The sequence below is a fragment of the Aythya ferina genome, assembly GCF_964211825.1.
Source record: "Aythya ferina genome assembly, chromosome: 4".
NCBI classification, from domain to species: Eukaryota; Metazoa; Chordata; class Aves; order Anseriformes; family Anatidae; genus Aythya; species Aythya ferina.
In genome coordinates, this window is record NC_140300.1 from 12,965,950 (window position 1) to 12,986,448 (window position 20,499).

At 35.6% G+C, this 20,499-nt stretch overlaps 1 protein-coding gene across 3 annotated transcripts in view; it reads left to right on the forward strand.

The window, feature by feature from the left end:
• The window catches only part of EVC2 (EvC ciliary complex subunit 2), a 73,738-nt gene that overhangs the window by 47,783 nt on the left and 5,456 nt on the right, over positions 1–20,499 (forward strand). For 2 of the 3 annotated variants that reach the window (XM_084516451.1, XM_084516452.1), the window contains exons 15-20: positions 1,319–1,523; positions 3,011–3,133; positions 9,107–9,334; positions 11,626–11,840; positions 13,201–13,288; positions 19,439–19,632. In XM_084516451.1, coding sequence (XP_084372577.1) covers positions 1,319–1,523; positions 3,011–3,133; positions 9,107–9,334; positions 11,626–11,840; positions 13,201–13,288; positions 19,439–19,632 — 1,053 coding nt within the window. The remainder of the gene's footprint in view (positions 1–1,318; positions 1,524–3,010; positions 3,134–9,106; positions 9,335–11,625; positions 11,841–13,200; positions 13,289–19,438; positions 19,633–20,499) is intronic. The other variant, XM_084516453.1, reaches the window with a different exon arrangement.

The following is a 20,499-nucleotide window of genomic DNA, read 5'->3' on the forward strand; positions in this document are numbered from 1 at the left end:
GATAAGTTACTCCAAAGTTCCTGTGAAGACTTTTTTTTCAATGCTGAAAGTCCTTATTAAATATAGACTTTACAAAATTGTGATTTGCAGTTTTTACACACACACATACATACACACACACACTTGATTTTCTTCTAATGAATGTCTTAAGACAACATGAGAAATGGTAAGTATAATGGAAATGCTTATTTGGAGTAATACTGCATTAATTTTTTTAGGTGCAAACTTTACAGCATATTAAAATGTTTTAGTTTAGGATGTAACAGTACTTTGCTGAATCAGTAAACAGAAATAGGATCTATTTAGATGCAGGATTTCTAAACCCAGGAATATTTTAGTGCAACTATGAGGTACTGTATAACAATAATATGTTGAATTAAAGCTTCAGTCTTAATGGAACATACAGTATAATATAATACAATAATAATAAGCTACTTTAAAAAAAAAAGTGATGTTCATGCTTTTAATGCAAATGCATTTTTGGGAAAGAAATTGTTCAAAAGAAAAGTTAAACTACTTTTATGAAATACTCTTAAATATTTCAGTCACAAGATCAGAACATGAATATAGTCTCAGGTTAGTCAAAAAATGGAAGATGAATTTAGGCTTTAGAGCATTCTAATTTTAAGTCAACGTCACCTTGGCCTGAGGAATAGTTCCCTGGACTTCTGTGTTGAGAACCTTCCTTTGACAAAATAGGAACTTTTTGAGTGATTTAAACTTAAAATATAATCCATGTTGTTCAGACTGATAAAAGGTTTTTTACAAAGAATAGGTCAAACCACTTGGTGATGGGGCAGATGACATATATGAGTTTATAATACAGTAGCTTGGTCTGCTAAGTGCTGAGAAACAGCACAGGGAGGCTTTACAGGAAGTCTTTGTCTTGATTACAGCCCTAACAGCCCTAAATTCAGGGTTTGTATTGTCTGAAGTGGTAGAATAATTCCGTACATAAGAAGTTTGCTCAAATTTGTATTTTTATATTTTTTTATTCCAAATGTGTTTCCTTTTGAAAATGATGTTTTACAGTCAAGGAAGTACTGTACTTGGAATTTAAGGTATACTCATGGATATTTTAAACATTCTGAGCAGCTCAGTCCTATGTGAGATGAATAACTGATTTATGCACAATGTAAAGAATGATGATCACGGTTCTGTAAAGTATTCTTGTGCATGTCTTTTAAATTTTGTCTGTATCACTGAACAGCAAACAGCTTTCATTGTTTTTTTTTTTTTTTTTTGTTTGTTTGTTTTTTGTTGTTGGTTTTGTTTTGTTTTGCTGTTTGTTCATTTGTTTGTTTTTTTCTTTTAACAGGCATCTTCTAAGTTTGCCCCTTTCACTATCCGAAGAGGAATTGCTTAAAATGAGACAAGAGTTCCACTGCTGCTTTTCTCAGGTGGACAGCAGCTTGGCTCTGCCCAAGATAAGAGCAAGAACTTTGCTTCAGGCTTTTGAGCTGGAGCAAAGGGATGTGGAGCTGCTGAAGGTTGATCAAAATTTGGCAATGACCAATAAACAGGTAGGCACAATGTGGGGTCGGTGTGGGGATGCATGCATCCACAGTTGTTGGCCTGATCTGCAGATGAAGTCCATGGCTTCTCCATAGAGATGACAGTGATGTGTGCTTCGTCAGTGTGTGGATCAGTGAACCTTAAAGATAACAGTTTAAGCAGCAGTCAGATATGCTTCCTTCACGTACACCTGCATAGATCTACTGCTTGTGTGTCCTCCAGCCTTGCCAAGATGAAGGCATCTGTATACAGAAATGGTTGAGTGACCAAAAGGGGACGCATATCTGAGGAGATTCTACTGAAATGTCAAAAACTGGAGAGATGATAAACCTGACTCTGAATATCAGGGACAAGTTATGTCCTTTACAGCCCAAACTGAGATTTCACTTGCAAACCTTCTACTTCACTAAATTTGGCACTAAAGTAGGGAAGGACATTGTTGCCTCTCGGCAATAATACGGGCTTGATTTCAGATTAGTCTTTCCAAAATAATTGGATGTGTACAGAGGTGGTTTTATTTTGTTTATTTTAAATCTAGATAATAAGATGATCTAGATAATCTAATAAGTAAATTTAGAGAGGCTTTCCCAACAAGAAATATCTATCAAATTTAGCACTGTTTTTTTTTTTGTTTGTTTGTTTGTATTTTTTTTTTTGTTTTGTTTTTAATAACACTGCGAAGGGTGTTAAATTCCTTTTGTAAGATGCAAAATCTTTGGAACTTTGGAATCATAAATTGTTTTATATTCTTAAACAGGAGAAAGAAAATTGTTTCCTGTATAATGTTTCTGATACCATTGTAAAAGGAGTACTTTCCCTTGCTTTGTTTTGCTTCAGTTACATTTTCTAAATGTGTAAACTAACTTGGGATAATTATATTAGGAAGTAGGCTTGTTCAAAACCTTAATAATTTCTGAATTACTTAAGAAGGAAAATGACTTTGCAATAGCCTTATAGTTGAACAAGTGTTATCATTTCCCTGAGAGTTCATTATACTTAGTTGATATTCTTGTAAAGATATATAAAGGTCAAGAATAATATGATTACATGAAGTGGTGCCTATTAATAATACCAGGTTCATTTGTGATTCATATACTGTGTCTCTAAAACAATGCAGTTCTTGAATTAATTTTCTTCGTTCATTTTTAACTGTGCTGAGGAAACTGTGTATCAGTTAATGTCTTTTATTGTCACTACTAAAGATTGTATAAAGCCAACTTTATAGCAGTTTTCATGGAAAGGGTGAGTGAGTGAAATTTAAATGAAATGAATGAAATTTTAAAAATGAGTGTCCAGTTCTATCTGAATGTCTGAAAGGAATCATCAGAATGAATGCATAGCACATGCATTTCAGAAATATTTTCTCAGTGAAATTTGTCCTTTTCAAGTGTTTCATTAATTGGTCAATCTGCCCAAAATAGTAAGTTATAATCTTAATGTTACCATATCCATCTACCTCTTACAAATAATGCCTTTTTTGCTCATCTTATCACAGCAGCATTCTAAAATGAAAAAATCAGGATCCAGGAGTAGAAATAAAATAGATATTCTGAAGAAATCTTTACAGGACAAAATTTTAATTTATGAAGACTCGGTGAAAGATGCAAATGTGAATAAGGTAAACGTAAGATTTTCCTTTTCTGGGGTCAGAACCTATATTTTAAGTAATTAATTAATAACAGTTCTCAGTCATGAATAAAATCCAGATAAAGAAGGCATGAGGTGCAGTGGCATGATTTATCTTTTTACTCATACCTGCATTTGTCAAGATGAATTTAAAGATTGATAGTTTTGACTGTTTAAATTTTTGCACCTTAGTTACAGAACTGCTTTCATGTCTCACTCTTTTTTTCCTTTGGTGGTTCTGGGGCTTGGTGTATGCATGATTGCAAGATTCCCCTAGGTACTCTGGGTTTCTTAGCACACCTTTCAAATTATAGAATCATAGAACAGTGGATTGTGCTTCACTGCTGAACGAAATTTTATTCATGAGCCTTATTAATGCTTCTCAAAATGCAGAAACAGGTTCTTAGATTCCAGTATGTTTTGGGTAGTTTTATACTGAGTTTATTTGTACACAACTCATTGAAGGGGAGCCTTGATTCTCGTTGGTAGCTTTTAAAAGGGTCCTAATCCCAATCTATTGTTAATCTTTGAGGACTGGAAGGGCCAGTGTCAATATGGGGTTTTGGAGGTTTTTTTCTTCTCTGCCAGTAGACTTTCCATGAGATATTCAACTTCTTTAACCTCTCTCTACTTCATTTTCCCATTTGTGAAATATAAGTAATATTACTTCTTTGTATCTGAGGTATATTACAGTGACAACAGACATAAGTAGTGCTCAGCTATATAAGCACTAGGCAGAACAAGTGTCATTGGATGTTGAAATCGGCAGAATCATAGAATCATTAAGGTTGGAAAGGACCTCCAAGATCATCTGGTCCAAACATCTCCCTACCACCAATATCACCCACTAAACCATGTCCCTAAGCACCAGGTCCAACCTTTCCTTAAATACCCACAGGGATGGTGATACCACCACCTCCCTGGGCAAACCATTCCAATGGCAGGTAAAAAATAATTTCACAAATGACTGCAATACCAATTTTATTATAAATTTGGAAGAAATTTTGTACACCTGTTTCTTGTATTTTTTGTACCTGGATCCCAAGGAATGGGTCAATATGTTTATTCAGAAATAATTTTACTTTTATGTGAGATTAGCATATTGTCTAGTCCAACATCCAGTCTTTGAAACTGAGAGCAGATGCTTAGGCAAGAAGGCAAAGAGTGGCCAAGTGTGTTCTACCAGTCTTTAATAATTTAACAGCTCTTATCCAAGGATCTAATTCATAACTGGAGACATTTGTACTTTTGGTTTCAATTCCTAATACCATGATCTCCAAAATCTCCTTTCATTTTTTATTTATTTATTTATTTATTTTTACTGTTACTTAAAAAGACAATTGAGTATATGTCCTTCTCTTAGGCATTTGTTTTGATAACACATTTGGTGTGATCATTGACTTAAACTTTTGTTAGAATCTTGTTTTAAAATTGGAAAGTTAGCTTCTCTAAGCCTCATTGTTTTAGTTTTACATGCACCATCTGGCATACCTGTCGTTGTTTTAATTGTACAACTGCATATTAGTTGTAAAAAGCCAAATGCTTTGGGCTTTTCCCAATAAGGAAACTAAACTATTGTTAAGGAAACTCATTAGTTCTCACATTATCATTAGAACAAAGAAGTACTGCAATAAACATGTTGATCACAGAAGAAAAGTTTTTTTTCTGCCTTTTGCAGTCTGTTGCCTCATTCCTCATTTAGAATCATATGCTTCTAAATTTTGCATTAATGTAAACACTTCTATCATCTAACTCAGAATTAACTATCTGATTTTTCAGTCAATTCACAGCGGAGAAATAAAAAAAAAAAACAAAACAATGGAGCAATGTTCTGCTTTATTTCTCCTGTGTTCACTGCTGCTTTTCTCATGCAGTGTTCACGTAGTGTCGTGGGTTCTTGCAGCCTACAGGATAGCTATAAACTTTTTTCTAGCCAATGCTTGTGAAAACAGCAGTGGGATATATTGTTTGGAAATCCTATAAAACAGACATGCCAGAGAAGAAGTTGTAGACAGGATGTAGTGAGCTGAGAGGCCATGGAAGAAGGTTTAAGTCCTAGTCTTATAGTATGCAGACTGTCTAATTCCTCTGTGTTTCATAGCTGTGTTGAGGTGTCCTGTGCACTTGGCATGTCAATGTAGCAGTTCTTTTCTGAAAAACCATTTACAAAAGATAGTGGTAAAACACATTGTTTCTTCTGTTTACCCTTCTGGGCTAAAAAAAAAAATATATATATATATCAATAGTAATAGACATGCATGAGACAAGTCTTTGGAATTACAGGTAATGAAATACATTTTCAGGGCAAGTCAGTGGGAACTTAAGAACTGAGACCTTAAAAGATCAGATAGATAGTAAGGCTCTGAAAATTGCTAATTGCTTTTGAGAGCTTTATCCTCTGTCTCAAAGGACAGAGGTATAACAAAGATCAGCAGTATAATCATTAATTCATATGCCATTCAAAACAAAAACTTGAGTCTTAGTGCAGAAGTTTGTCTTGTGCACAGGCTTTCAAAGGAAGATTTTGTTTAAAAATTTACCTTGGGACTGATGTGTGGAATAGTCTTGGCTTCCAGGCCTTTGTCTTGTGTCGATGACTCATAAGAATATCTTGAAATAACATTTTGGATTTTGGAAATCAGCTTGTTTTGACGAGATAAAACAATGAAACAACAACAAACAAACCCCAGTCTGTCTTGTCTGTCTTCTGCAATCTAATTCAAAGTCATGATCCGTAGAATGTTCTGCAGTTTTTGATTTCATTTGATTTCCAATTGGTATTGCTAGAGTACAATATGGGCCTCTGAATGCTTATGAGCTGTTGGACTGTGAGGTTAGATGGCAAATGTTAAAGTTACTAGCTTTTCAGTAAAAAGCATTACACAAAGAAGAAAAGGTCTCAAATTCATTTCACTTGTTTCTCACCTGCCTGAAAAGAATATAGAAGATATATACATAAAAGTAATATTAATATTGAATATTTCCTACTGAAAACTGGAATGTAGAACAAGCAATGGATATTTCTGTATCTGGCCTAAAGTACAAGTCATCTACTTCATTATTTATTTATTTATTTATTTATTTATTTATTTTTATGAGCACTTGGAGGCATCTCAGCTCTTTTTTCATAACTCCAAATTTTGGCCATCACTTTTGCTTTACACTGGAGATCTCTGCCTCCAGTGCTAAAAAATAACAATTTTAATTTTTAGAATTTTGTTTTACTCTATTTCCAGTGTGATCTCTGAGCTGAATTTTCTTTCAAACCCAAATATCCAATATGCTTGTTACGCATATGCTTTCTTAATTTTTAATGTCATACACCTATGTTTTTCAAAGTCAATTCTTTAGATAACAGTAATATTGAAAGACAACGTCTGTCTTTTAAGATGGAGACTTGTTAAAAATAACAATAAAATTATATGGTATCTTACTCTTGAGTTGTACTTGGCTTAATTCACATTACTCAAAAATACTTCATGATGGTAACCTTCCTTCCCTTGTGTTCAAGGACATTCCAGATGATATAATGGAGACTTTGGAGAATATCACATGAACATACCACAAGCATATTTGGTTGCAAATCACATTGTAAATTTAACTCCATTTACTGGGTAATAGAATTTGGATGAAACACAATCTCTCTTGGCAAGTTTCTTATCATATAATTTTCTTATAATTTCCAGAGAAAATTCTTGGGCATCATATTACATGTTTATTGTCTCAGGGATCTAAAAGCTTGGTGACAGTCTCCATAAATGCTGCTTTAAGGTTAACTGTGAATAGAGTCAAAGATATATAATTCCGATTAGCATGAATAGAATACAAAGCTAACGTGAATAGAAAGCTAATAACGTATTAATGATTTGAGTATGTATCATATTTCTTTATTTTTGCTGATACGCTGAAGGGCCAAATAAGATCTTGTGCCAATGCAAGTCATATAGTGTCTAAAGACTACATAGTTCGCCTTCAGTGTTATTGTTTGCACTTGATGGTCAACTACTTTATAATTCTCTTTCCTATAAGTGGTGTGACTCACCAGTGCCACAGGGTGTATGTTGACAAGTGCCTGCTAAGCTTTACCCTCCATCTCTCCCTGGGGCCTTCCTTCAGAACAAGCGTCAGGGCCTGCTGCCTGGGCAAAGACGGGCCTGCTGGAGCATCTCCTTAAGCTGGGCTTCTTGGTTACTATTGTGAATTTCGGGCATCTCAAATATTTTAATGAAGGGATAAGGCTAAGAGTATGTTTAGTGGTACAACACAGTGCTACTTATGCTAGTAAAATGTTGTAACTAACCAGATAATTTTAAAGAAATTTTGTTTGAGGTTATGGAATTTATTGTGTAAAAACTCTGTGATGCCATGTAGCAGAGTATCTCAGAGGACTATAAACACAATGCTAGCCTTTCTAATAAACATACAGATCTATTTATTACTCCTATTTTCTAGACAGGTAGAACTGTAGAGAGATTAAGGCTGCACATATAGGATGCCTCAGGATCCATGCTAAGATACCTACCATGTAGATATCTGAATTAAATAGGGACATCCCTCTCTTCCTGTTTGTTAAGAGAGGGGCCAAACTGGATGGGATACCTTTCCATAGTATGCAAATGGGAGTACCTGCTCTGAGTGACAGTAACTTAATTGAAACATCTTTAAAAGGTTTTGAGATGCCTCCTCTGATGGCTGTGGTCCTTCCATTCTGTCACAGGGAGCGGTTCCTTGAGCATTTATGTTAAATAAGCATTTTCTTAAGTTTCCAATATTATTTCTGAAAACTTTTTTACATGCTGTGAAACTTCTCAGATGTTTTTTAGGAGAAGAAGAAAATTTAGAGATGGAGTGAGAGAAACCCTGCGCTCAGTTACCCAGCACTGTCATAGTTGCGCTGTTTCTGTGCTTAGATTCTGGATTCAAAATCCAGTGCGTAGTGCAGCACTTGATTGATGTAAATTCTAAGTAATGGAGTTGCAGCTCTCATGCTTGTGTATGCTCGCTCTGTCTTCCCTCTCTTACAATAAAAATTCTGGGCCTGCATGGATAGGTAACACAGTGAGAGAGAATAAAACTAAGTTGAAAATTATTTGATGTCTTTGAGGATTCACTTACCCAAATGTTTATATGTGCAGTGTAGTCTCACCTAGACATCCACACTTACATATCAGTAGAAAGATTTTTTTTTTTAGGGTATGACACACACACCAAAAAATACCTTTTCCCTTTTCTGTAAACGGAGCTTAGAGTGACAAGCTCGGATGGAAGCATCCAAAGAGGGTAATCACAGCTGGCCACTGACCACATTGTCCTGCAGAAAAACAGATTCAGGGCAATTTCACTGTCCGTGAATGTCAGTGGCAGAGTATGGAGGGCTTATCAATACCATTGCATCTGATTCTGTGCTTGGGAATGCGATTTGCCTTTTACCCTTGGGTTTTCTCCGTGTTTATCCTTTTGGATATCTGGTATTGAGTTAAAGCAAGTTGATTTTATCTTTTTTTCTTTTTTTTTTTTTTTTTAACTAATTGGAAAGATGTATTTTGTCTTTCTCTTTAGTCGCTCTTGTATGTAAGCAGAGATTTGTTTGTGTTATTAATTTTTACCTTTGTTATATTAAAAATTAATATAGACCCTGTATTCCAGGTTAGTATTATTAGAGTTACCTGTACACTCCTCCCCACCTTAAAAAAAAAAAAAAAAAAAAAACGATCTAATTGGTATCTCACCTTCCTGCAATATTTTGTGATCATTTATATACAGTAAAAGCTTGGAATTGAATGTTTAAAAACACTTTTTTTTTTTTTTTTTTTAACAATGTATCTCGTTATAAGATAACAGCTTTGATTTCTTTGCTGCTTTAATCCAGCTTGTTAATTGCAGAGTAGTAAAATCATGAGCATTCACGTAATGTTTTAAGGTTTTATGTTAATCTAGTTATCTTTTGCGTTTCATTATTTTTTAGGTTAATTACGAGTTGCTGCTTGAGAAAGACTGTCAGCTGCGTGATCTGGAAAATAAACTTGGAGAGTATATTGCTTCTTTACAGTTTCAAAAGACTGTTAAAAAAATCAAAATGTTGGAGCTATATACTGCTATCATAAGTGTACAAGCTTTGCTCTTTGAACAACTAAGCACGTCAAAAACCCTGTCAAAATTGGAATGTATTCAGATTTTGGAAACCCATAATCCAGTAAGTAATGAAGTTGTGAGAAAGAAAAACTCCTGTTAGGAGACAGCAGCTGAGACAGTAGCTTATTTGACTTTGATTTAGTTGCACTGGTTTGCAATTCCTCATGGTCTGGTGTTGAGTTTCTGTGTTTATGTGCACTCTACTGTTCTAAATAAAAGAAATAAAGTAAAGGAAAATGTTAGTGCCAGAGAAGATTATATATTGTGGTTATTTATTTTTGTTACAGTACCATCCAGAGATATACAGTCAGAAAGAGCAGTATTTTGATGACTAGTTAAATTTTGTTGATCACAAGAAAGAATATTGGGAAGAGATAGTGTCATGATTTGTCATGAATGTGTTACAATTTTTTTGACAATATAATGCTAGCCATACAGGAAAATCCATAAATACACAATATACTTAAATCATGGAGCTTTTAAAGTTATATATATATATATATATATATATATATATATATATATATACACAAATACACACACACATATATATATATATTATTTTTTTTAATGTATGAATTTACTTACCTGTTTGTCTCCCTCCAAGCATACTCACATTGTTTCTATACTAGAAACTTCAGAAAGACCTCTTCGCTTCATTGTATTTATTACACACGTTACATGTATGTGACAGTTTGCTGTTCCTTTTTTAATACTTCAGTATTCCGTATTCATAAGGATGGGTTTTGTCTGCTATTTGTGACCATCAGAGTGAGGCTTGGGAGAGCATTGGAGTTGAACAAACAAAATGATTTTTTAAGAGCAAAATCTCTTTGCTAGAGGGCATCATTAGAAAGCTATTACTATGAAAACTCCTGCTTAAATTTTAATGCTCTCATCTCTACAGAGCTTCTCTTAAAATGGCAGTTAGTATGCTTATACCCTTCCATTTAAAAATAAATAAATAAATCATTAAAGCTGTAGAGAACTGAGAAACTTCTGCATAGACAGAGTATTAAAATATTTTAATCTGGGTTTATTGCCTTTTAACGCAGGAATTATAAGAGGTCCCAAAGAAAAGATTGGGCTTTGTCCCATCCTCTGCAAAGAGGTTGCTTTTAGCTTCTCTGTCCTTGAAGAAATGGCAAAAAAAGTATTGAAGGAAAGACTGAAAACAGAATAACTAACACTGGATTCTTTATCCAGTGTGCAGGAACTGAGGAAAGCCTTATTTGGGAAAAAATATATTTTAGGTATTGTTGGTTTACAGAAACTATCTCTTGGTAATCAAACCTTTGTCTCTTACTGTGTTTTATTTCTGCTCCTTTGTTCCACTACCTGGCAAATACTAACATCTGTTACTTTAAAACAAATACATCAGATTACACAGGATTCCCTAATGCTTAACTACATCAGTGATAGTTTTACCAATCAGTGAAACAAAACACATCTGGTTATATGTGAATTTGCTTCATGCTCTTAGAGATAGCATGTTAATATTATTTTTTGGTGTTAGGAGAGTAGATCTGAGCTCCAGTGTCACATCTTGCTGACAGGGGAGCAGACGCTTACTTAGATACGCCATACTTCAATGAATTTATAGTGTGAATACAGCTGATGAGGTAGAAGAATAGTTAGATAAAAAATTCAGTATTTTTTCCAAGCTACAGTTCAGGAAGAAAGGTGCTCAGGTATTTAGTAAGCAACTTGTTTGAGGTCAGACAAGAATGACATTGGAAGACTGGAATATGAACCCTTTCTTCTGATGTCTACTTTGCTTCTTTGTTCAAAGAGGTCTTTGGCATGAGAAATCCAGCCCACTTAAAACTTCAGGTTTAAACCTTTGATTTTTAGACCATTGTATTTGAATCCTAATTTTATTACACAATTTAGTGTACCATTGTGAATTTATTGAATTACTGTCTTTGAACTTCATATCTTTTTGATACTAGCCATTGATGCAATGTAACTAAAACTAGTTTTGTGGAGTTTCTCAAGCTGTTTCAGTGCCTTTATATAGTTCATAGACTAATTCCGATGGTGCCATTCTTTTGCTTGGATCTCAGGCTTGCTGGTAGTCTTCTTTCTAGATGTCCTCTACATAGGAAGGTTTCAGAGAGTAGCAGCCTTTAACACAGTGAAAATTGGCTTATATCTTTAGGCATTGTTCTCATATATTCACATCATGCAAGTCATGTTTACTGAAGGCATTCAACGAATTGCAAAGTGTAATGACTGCACGTGGCTGGGTAGAATGAGAAAATGAAGAAACTAATCTTTTTGCTTCACTCCAACTGGAGATTGTTCTTGTAAGATAATTTGTTACTTCAAGATTGTGTTTTCAACCTCTAGGAGATTGAAGAACTTGACAGGAAGCTGGAGTATGAAATGTTGCATAAAGAGTCAGCCCAGCAGCAACAACATCTAATGAATAAGCAGAGGTGGACACCGGATGGATTGGGGTTTTCAAGTGAAGCTGTAGAAATGAATGCAGACAGACAGGTGACGGTTCTGCTAAGACAGGCCATGAATAAATGCAACCAGTTTATAAATCTGCACCAGCAAAGGTGAGTGCTTTGGTCTCAGGTATTGCAAACTCACTGCACTCATTACAGACTTTTAAGATATCACAGAGAAACAGTAGACAAAACGTTCTGCTGTGCTAGGGAGGGACTGTGGCCCAGAGCATGACTGAGAAGTCTCAGGAGCACTGAAATAAGAGAGAGTTGCGTTTGGATGACAATGTTCTTCATGACAGTTGCCGTATCTTGATGGAGCCAGTGAAAACGTAACAATACTTCCTAGCAGCAAGGGGAAAAAGAATTCTAATCCTGTTCTTTATCTCCCAAGAAGATGACTAAAGACGTCAATGAAACCTGCTCAGCTGGGGTCAGAGGAAGTACCTGAGACAATAAAATTGAATTTTCATCTCCACTGTAGACTGAATTCCCTGTTGTACAGTTATTTTTGATGTCGTATATAAGTAAAGGTATCAGTGGAAAAGTGAGTACCCTTAAGTAAAGATATCAGTAGGAAAAAAAATGCCTCTTGGGAGGAATGTAGAAATACCTGTCTTGTATGAAGGCCACCCAGCAAAAATAGGTGATAATGTACAAAATTACAAAATACTAGGTTACATTTATTAGAGTTACAGGAGTCAGAAATTACATTTCCACTTGTATTACACAGTATTAAAAAACTACCACATATCAAGTTTCATGTAAAATTCTTAGAGGGTGTTTTCCATTACAAAGAGGGTTTCCCTTGAACCCATTGCTTTATTAAAATAGCTTAGATAGACTTTGAATGCAGCTGTAACACTCTTAAGTCTGTTGTAAGTCTGAAAGGGCTGGAGCTCTCATTGATGCAGATTAATGTCTGTCATAGAGGAGCAAACAGGTTACTGGCTTGGGAATACTACAGGATACAGCTGTGTCAGTCAGGCCTTTAGAGGATTGACAGCTGTTTTTTACTGTTTACTTCTAAACATAATGGAAGAAATGAATCTTGTGCTTTTCCCAGATAACATTATAATGGATTCATAATTTGGTCTAGAAAGAAAAAAAAATCATCAGTAATGAGGAAGCTAACAGTTTACTGTCATTTCAGAAACAAAAAGGTCCACAGTTTGCTGAGAAGTGTGATGAAAATGACATGATGGGGAGACAGGTTGAATGACAGTTCTTTGGAGCAACTTCAGATTTGTATTATGTGCAAGAACGTGGCCTCAAATTCTGCTCTGATTTTGTGTTGTGGTTTAGGGGAGAAGAGAGGAGGAGAAACTGACTTATTTTGGAAGTTACACTGCTCAGCCAACTTGGCTGACAGAGTTTTGCCTCCTGAATGGATGACTTTCAGTTATTGTTTCCTATGATACAGTCATTGCACCTGAGAAGATTTCAATGTTAATTCTGTCTTTCACTTCAGCTTGAGAGATGAGCAGTGGAATTGCATGGTGCTTGAAGATCTCCTGGAAAATATAGAAATGGATGCATTTTTGGCACTTTATAGTCAGGTAAGCATGAAATTGAACAAGGCTTCCAGGTTTATATTACAGCTGTATCAGCAGATCAGCTTTTCTTCTTTTTTGGGAACTGTTGCAGATATATTTGGACAAGTTCTGCTAATAGTCACTACCAGTTCTGGTGTTCGCAGCATATATTACCGTTGACTTCAATTAATTCTGACCTACTTTTCAGCCTTTTTAATTTTACTAAGTTATACTACTTCTTCTTCACTTATAAATCCTTTCCGGCAGTTGTCCTACTGCATTTCATTCTGTGGAGAGAACTAAATTGCTTGAGTTTATGACAGACAGATTTACAGACAAATTACTATTTGATTTCCACGTGTTAAGACGGGTTCAGTTTAGGTTTCAGTCTTTCATGTGAGAAATGAATAGCACTGATTGTGTTACAAAACTAAATGACAAAAGCACTGCTAGTTAAATTTTCTGGTGTCATTACTCATACTATTTTCAGAAAGAACATCTCTTCTTCATTGGTCATAATTTATTATTTGTTGACTGCCTGTCAGTGCCACAAAGGGCATTAAAAGTGAATCACTGTTGCTTCTAAATTTTATTTGCAGGTAAGTAACTAACATCAGGGTAAAAAAAAAAAAAATACTATAGATTCTACAGCTTTTCCCATCTAGGTGTCTTATCTTTCAAGGACAGTTGCGGTTGCAGCCACCTGTGTCACAAATTGGGAACTTCATATTCCAGCGAGCCAAGGAGGAACAACTTAGACTAAGGGGGTGTCAGCTTTTCCTGCGTCTCAGGTTTGCTTTCTACGCAGGTTTCTGAACTCTTTTATCTTCTGTTGAGTTAGATGTCTGCTTGAGATCAGCTTGGAGTGGGACTCCTGTATATTATATTTTCATTAGCAGATTCACTTGGTAGGTCACACATGCTTTCAGACCCTTACTCTGATTTGGGCAAGGAACTTGCAGCGAGGTCTCCTAAAGCTCACAAGAGTTTGATATTCACTTCAGTCTGTCTCTCATGGGGACACGTGGAATCTTCGCGTTAGCCTCACTGGAAGAGACTCGACTCACCTGGCAGCCTGATGGTTAAGGTGCTGTCCTGGAATCTCACTTTGGGTGAGACATAGTGGGCTATCTCACTTTGTGATAATGAATTACATTAGAGTGGAATTCAAACCTGGTCTTGTGCTTTCCAGGTTTCCTATTCTCTGGGCATAATAATATAAGCAACAAAAATCCATTCTGACATGTTTTTCAAAGTGTAGCATTTGAAGGTGTTGTTGGCAAGGTCACAACCAGCATTAACAGCTTTCTACTTTTAAATCCAAGCTATGTGTTTCCATAGCTTTTATATTAATGTTGTTTTCCTCTTCAATTTTTATGTTGCAACCCTTTTTTTTTTTTTTTTTTTTTTTTTTTTTTTTTTTCAAACTGTCTTGCTACCATATTCACCTTGACAATTTGGCATATGGTAAACAGATACGGCTGTCAGCAACTGCTGAATTCTACTCCAGCCTTAAACTCCATCTCATTATGTTTCCTGCCCCCATGGCTGCTGCATGCAGAGCTCCTGAAAAAAACTTTCTGCTATCTGCCTTTGTAGGATGTTTACGTGGTTATTCACCAAACAGTGAATTTTAATCTGATTATTTCTTTACAGCTTTAAATTTTACATGTATTCATTTATGTTCCATTAAAATAACTTGTGTACTGCTGATGAGGCAGTCACCAAGAATTTTCAGTTATGCATTAAGTTGTGGAACAGTAACATGGGCAGCAACAGCTATAACACTTTTCAGAGGTGATATTAAATGGAGACTTCCTTTGTCTGTTTGTAATTGCAGTTTGTGTAACACATGAAAATTTCAGAACATGTTTCTAGGTGAAAAGAGGATAGATCTTTTGTTCTGTTCAACCTTTCATTTTTTATTTTTTTAAATTTGGTAAAACAGGTAAGGTGTTAACAGGCTTCTATGAATATTTTGCTGAAACATACAATGCTTCAGATACTTGTTGAATATCGTAAATGTAAGATAAGAAATAAATTATTTTCAGCAGCAGTGGAAAATAAACATCAAAACACTTACAAAAATTGAAAATGCTTTGAAAGGTCCTTTGGGATTTGCTCGTCTTTCCCTATACTGCTGTAGTTTAAGTCATAGGTCTTGCTGGACCAGTATTGTAGATTCTTTTATCCTTTTTTTTTTTTTTTTTCCTAGTCCATTATAATTTTATCTGACAAAACATTTTGCATCCAGAAATGCTGACTGGTATGTAGGCTTTAAACAGCACAGACCAGCTCTTCCAGATTAACACTATTGAGACTGTTATCATAGTGTAATTTCAGTGCTCTTAAATCTGCTTTTGCTTTGTAATTTTGGACTAATTGAAGGAATGGCTGGGACCTTGTACAATGTTCATTTAGCTATTTCCTACTCTGGTGAAAACACTCAGCACTAAGTGGGAATTCTTAAAAAAGAACATGAACACTGCATTAATCTTGTACTCTGGTTCTTAGCTTGCCATACCCCTGGGCATAGAAGGGTAGGAAGAACTTGCATATAACAAGCCAGCTACTCAGCAGAAGAGTTTTTATCTTGCAAAGGATGATGTGAAATGGCTTTCTGCTGCTTATGAGTTAGCTGTGTGTGATAGAGCCTCAACATTTACCTCTCTCATGAAGGCATTAATTCAAGATGTGTGCCATATTACAGATGAATTCAGATGAATCATCATATTCAGATGAATGCTGAAGCAGCAGTGTAGGACTTAGTAGAAGGGACACCGAGAAGAGAAGGAAACCAGTGGCTGAGTGCTACTGCTTCTGACTTTGAATCATTTCAAGAGAAATCCTTTCCCAACAGACCTTCACCTTTCTCTTAGCATTTCAGTTCAAACATAGTGCTCTTTTGCTTTTGGAAGTATTGATCATATTTATCGTTTAACTGCCCAGTACTTACTGTTACTGTAAGCTAGTGTCTGTTCTAGAAGTTTTTTAATAGTGACACTTCTTGTGCTACATTCCCAAAGATCTTACATCTTGGCTTAGGGAAAACTGAATCTTGTTTCTCTACAGCATAGGTAAAACATGTTGATTATGTTGCTGACAATTTAATTGTCTTCTTATGATGACTGTTGGGTTTCTAATCCTTTGGCAAAGATGTATCATGAAACAGCTTCTGAACAGCATGGTAGTCATTCTGCAAGTTCAGAAATTAAAATAATTGTTGTGCAGATTTCAGATGCATGCAAACAGTATGTCGTAATTTTCACAGTGCCCAGTCCCTTTAGCACCCTAGCAGGTGAGCAATGACCTTGATAACTATAATTTTTATATCTTGAAGAAAGAAGGAGGTTTATGAGCATTATTGTCAACTCATTACAGTTTAAAAACTGGACACACTGTTCAGTGTATACTTGGGGGACTGTGCTGTATGTTTTGTGCATAAGATTCCCTGAAGAAATTTTTAGTGTATGGAAATATGTATTAGATACACCATAGTGGGCTTTTTTTTGTATTTACATTTAGTCATATGAAAGGTAGTCCAGAGATACTTTGGGACAAAGGAAGCTCATGAAATTCTGTAAAACCTATGCAGATAGCCCCTTCAGATACACAAAAATGAATTCTGTTCACAGCAATTTTCATAATATAATAACTCCAACTGTAATTCCAAACTTCAGTAGTCTTATTTGAACTGTAAAGAAGTACACAGTTACTAGAATAGGAGTTTATTAATTTATTAAGGCTCACAGTGTCATATGTTCCTTCTTTGGGATATGCTTATCCTGTGTGTTGATATGAGAATTGATTTTTAAATCTTTTTTCCTCGTTTTCTTACAATTTATAGGCACATTAAGACACATATTAAGAAACTATGGTATTGTACCTCTGTATTTTACACTTATTCTTTTCTTTATAGAGGATTTTCCCCTTTCGACTAGTTTTTAGAACTGCATTTAGCCTTCTTGGAAAACCAGATAAGTTTCACTTTCCTACATTTTGTCTTGTAGCTTACATCCCTATGGAAGCAGATCTAGGTCGATAAGAGATTTGCTAGAATGATATTGAGTTCAGGATTATAAGCCTCTCGGTGAGAAGTTACTTTTAAATGAGCATATAGCTATAGCCCCAGGTACACTAGTTGATTTTTAGAGAAGACAAATGATGGAGACAGACTGTCATGTGGAAACAGCACGGTAAGCTTAAAACACAGCATGAATCAAATTCATTGATTCTTGCATATAGGTGTTTAAATACACATTGCTCAGACAAAATACTTAGAAGTAATTCTACTGTTTGCAAACCACAGTTCATACATGCCTTTTTTACTCTGGTGAAATTCAGAGAATACGGATGGGGTTATTGGTGGCACAAATAACATTTTTATCCATTAATGTTACAAACCATACAAATTCCTAATCTTTGCAGTACTTTACTGTCTCTAATATGCCTGAAGATTGAAACTCACCCCACACTGGAGGGCCTTTGGTCTGACTAGTGTGACCATTCCTGTATTTGAATGCACATTCACTTCTTCCTGTTTACACAAGCTGGTCCAGGTACCTGTGGGTTTCTGTAAGTGCTACTGCAGGTGCCTGCTCACACAGCAGCATGCACTTTGCCAGACATATGCTAGGTGCACCTGGCTGGTGCCACTTTTGGTACTGTTGACAGCACTGTGGCACCTTGGAGGATGACTTAATCATGAATTCTGCTGTGTTAGAACACCACTGAGGGTTGCCTTCCAGTACAAATCATACTTGATGCAGAAAGGTAAGGGTCAGAATGGAGGAAGGAATATTTTAAAGAGGAAACTATTACAGAGGAAAGCAGTACTGAAGTCATGACGCGTATAAATAATCATCCGCATATAAATTATGGAGTTAAAGTTCCTGCTGAGACAATTCAGTCAGAGGGAAGGATGGGTCACAGAGATGCCATTTTTATGTGTTTTTTTTTTGTTTGTTTGTTTGTTTGTTTGTTTGTTTGTTTTTTGCAAGTTTCTGGAACAACAGTTTTTAAAGACCAAAAGTATAACACAAGCAGTCTGTATACATTGACTACAGAAATTAAACTTAGCTGTCTATATTAAGACTTAAGGCTTTCTTTACATTTTCCCTACAGAAGAATGAAATCACTTCTTATCTAAGAACCATGAACAGATGTCTCTTTTTTCCTTACTACGGTATCCATTTCGGGATGAAAATAATGGATATTTGAAAAACTCAACAATGTAGTAATCTATCATGAATCTTAGCATTTTGTCTCATTCATTCTCATATCTCAGTGGTTTCCATGGAAAACATGTAGCAATACTTAAGACTTTGGAGAGTGACTACTTCTTCATTTTGGACAGAAATCTCTGCTTGTCTCAGTATACTGTAGATTTTTTATATTTGATACACATGAGAAATCAGCAGAAACAGCCCTGGGGACAGAGTAGTTTTGACAGCTGAGCAGCAAGTAACAATGTGGTTTGGGTGTTTAGAGGGAGACAGGAAATGGGTCTGATTAATCGTCTAGGGAACAACTAAATCTGAACTTAGTCTATTTGGACACTGTATGAATATAATTTACCAACAACCTTTGGGCCAGAAAAGAAAAGACATTTTTAAGGGGTTAAAGATGTTTCCTTCTGTTACTGACAAGTATTACAAGCTATTCTCTGAGCTTATCACAGAATGAGGTGTTATGAGAAGCTAAATAATCAAATGCCCAAACATGGTGACATGTAAATGTTGTCATTAGGTTGCAGAGGTTATTTTTTCCTTATTTTGCAAACCAAAAAATGCCATATTGATTCATTCCTGTGTTGATAATATTAGAATCCATAAACTAAGTAAACCTTATATTCCAGAATATGATTGCATTGTGATTTTTCTGACTGAAGGACATTGAGGACATTTCTAAGCAGAAAAAATGAGAGGAACTGGTAGTTTGGAATTTAAATTGCGTGTATCTGTAATGAAACGGGGTACTTCAACCCATATAGACCAATGTGGATGGAAGCAATGAACACAAGACTGTGACCACTTGACACCAAAACCACTGAAATGATTTTCAGTAATACTTTTTGTTTCTATGATGAGTAATTTTTTACCGTTAGCAATTAAAATTCACTAACCTTTTCCTTCTCTTCCCTTCCCATGCTGCTCCCACTCATTAATCCTTCAGGAGCTCCGTCTAGCAGGTTATTTAGCCAAACTGACAAGGGTGCCAATAGGAATGTTGCACAGGATTCTGAACTTGTTGCTGCCCTCCAGTTCACAAAGTGAGGTTCTTTCTGTCCTCGATTCCATCAATAAATATACAGATGCTGTTGCTGAAGGTGACAGTGCTGCAGATGAGCCTGGCAGCTATAAAAAAAGGTAAGTGTGATCTTTTCTGGTAGACTGTTGCAAAAGATTATTTCTTTCTTTTATATTTATTTATTTATTTATTTAAGCTATATTTATTTGCTTGACAAGCAGATTGATGATAAAAAAATAGGGGGGTTCATAAGATTTTTCTATGAAATATTTTCATAGTGTAAAGTGTTTTGAAACTGCTGCCTTATTTTATGACATAAAATTGATTAATGAAAAGCTCATAAGTTTTATAACTTTAGGAGTATAATTTAGCTGAATTAGGCAGTTATTTTATAGACTTATAAACCGTGCTCTGATCATTTTATTTTTGTTGACTTGAATTTATTAAAATATTGAAGTCTCTCTCCCAACTCCCTGCCATGCATGACATGAGAAAGGGAGAAAAGATTATTTTTAAATTAAAAATAATTATCTCCAAGCTGGAGAGAGATGGGTTTGAAGGGTGGCCCTAAAAAAAAGAAGGATGTGGACCTGTTAGAGCCAGAGGAGGGCCATGAAGATGATCAGAGGGCTGATGATCATAGCACCTCTCCTATGAAGAAAGGCTGAGAGCTTGAGACTATTCAGCCTGTAGAGGAGGCTCCAGGGAGACCTCATTGCAGCCTTTCAGTACTTAAAGGCTTTGGTACTTAACGTACTTCAGTGTTGCTATAAAAAAAGATGGAGAGCAACTTTTTGCTTGGGCAGGTAGTGACAGGACAAGGGGGAATGTTTTTAAACTAATCTTTAGTTTAGAGGAGATTTGCATTAGATGTTAGAAGGGAATTCTTCACTCAGAGGTTGGTGAGGCACTGGAACAGGTTGCCTAGAGAAGCTGTGGATGCCCCTCCGCTGGAGAGATGTTCAAGACCAGGCTGGACGAGACCC